This window comes from Meleagris gallopavo, unplaced genomic scaffold, assembly GCF_000146605.3.
Source record: "Meleagris gallopavo isolate NT-WF06-2002-E0010 breed Aviagen turkey brand Nicholas breeding stock unplaced genomic scaffold, Turkey_5.1 ChrUn_random_7180001849026, whole genome shotgun sequence".
Lineage (NCBI taxonomy): Eukaryota > Metazoa > Chordata > Aves > Galliformes > Phasianidae > Meleagris > Meleagris gallopavo.
In genome coordinates, this window is record NW_011116360.1 from 1 (window position 1) to 1,525 (window position 1,525).

General features: G+C 54.8%; 1 protein-coding gene across 1 annotated transcript; it reads left to right on the plus strand.

The window, feature by feature from the left end:
• The first annotated feature begins 13 nt into the window (after positions 1–13).
• On the plus strand, positions 14–1,474 carry LOC104915745 (feather keratin 1-like). The gene has a single exon (XM_019610995.1). The coding sequence runs from the start codon at positions 258–260 to the stop codon at positions 558–560; it is 303 nt and encodes a 100-aa protein (XP_019466540.1). The 5' UTR covers positions 14–257; the 3' UTR covers positions 561–1,474.
• The last annotated feature ends 51 nt before the right edge of the window (positions 1,475–1,525 follow it).

Sequence of the window (1,525 nt, forward strand, 5' to 3'; positions counted from 1 at the left end):
CTGTCGTCTTCTGCTCTGTGCTCTTCCAGGTGAGCTGCACCCCCCGCTACCCTCCTTTGGCCACCCCACCTGGCTTTGCTCTCCATTCCCATCTGCCCACAAACTCTGCAGCCTTTCCACCTCTTCTGCCATGCTCCCCACAACCCCAAACCATACCTCCCTGCTGCTTGGGAACGGAACAGCATTGCTTCCCTCACCCCTCAACACCATCTGCTTACACAACATCCTCTCTTCCAGGTACCCTCCACCCCACAGCCATGTCCTGCTACGACCTCTGCCGCCCCTGCAGTGGGGGACCCACCCCGCTGGCTAACAGCTGCAACGAGCCCTGTGTCAGGCAGTGCCAGGACTCCCAGGTCGTCATCCAGCCCTCCACCGTGGTGGTCACCCTGCCGGGACCCATCCTCAGCTCCTTCCCCCAGAACACCGCCGTCGGATCCTCCTCATCAGCTGCCGTGGGCAGCGCCCTCAGCGCCCAGGGAGTGGCCATCTCCTCCGGCGGCTTCGGCTTTGGAGGCCTGGGCTGCTTCAACGGCGGCAGAGCCCGCTACCCCTGCTAAGGGCCTGCGCCCACACCCTCACACCAACCACCTGCACCCTGCAAGGCGCCTCACGCACTGACCTCACGTCTCTGTGTCACCTATGGCCCAAGAGCTCACCAGCCATCGCTCCTCTTTTCATAGCGTAAAACAAGCAAGCAGGGAACAGCCTCAGACCATGCTGCCTGGGAACATGAGCACAGTAATTTCCTTCTGCCTTTGCACTTCAAATTGTGCTCTTTCCACTTGGCGATCACCAAGTGGATCCTTCCTTTTCCTGTGTTTCCCTCAATAAAGATCTCATGCATGTCAGCCTCAGATTCCTCTTCTTCATTCCTTCGCATAATGTCCCTTCCACTTCACCCATTACAAAGACACGGCACTGCAAACCGTCATGTCTGCTACAAGAGGGCCCCAGATCTCCTCTTGTCACACACAAGAGCTTTGGTGCCTAGCAGATGGCCTTCATCACATTATAAGTTATATATACTCCTACACTATTGCAGTCTTGGCCACTTTGAGGCTCTTCTGCCTGTGCTCTCTCATACAACATCTCTCAGTCAGTGCACACTTGATTCCTTTTCCTCCCAGGCAAGATTTTCTCCTATTTACAACAAATATGGTCACAGAATCTTTCCTTCATCAGTATCGTCTTGATTTCTTGATTTCACTACAGCGGCCCCGCTCAAGCCCAGGCAGGAACAGCAGGCTGTCCACAGTCAGGTCCACTCCCCGCACCCAGGCTTTTAGTGAAGACACTGAACGTCCTTCTGTTCACTTCCCTTTCATTCGCTTCCCAGTCTTGGCCTCTACAACTCTGAACTCACCACTTCAGGACTCCGTGTCACTCGTCTCAGACCACCAGACCTCTACATTAAGCCACTATTAAGAGCACCTCGGCCTCCCCTCAGTCTCCACTTGATAGAACAAACCATGCAACTGAATTCCTCCAGACTCTACACCAGGACTCTTTGTAGTCCTCCTTT

What these genes read in the sequence shown, in the direction of transcription:
- LOC104915745 (XM_019610995.1), top strand. Translation starts at nt 258, where the DNA reads ATGTCCTGCTACGACCTCTGCCGCCCCTGCAGTGGGGGACCCACCCCG.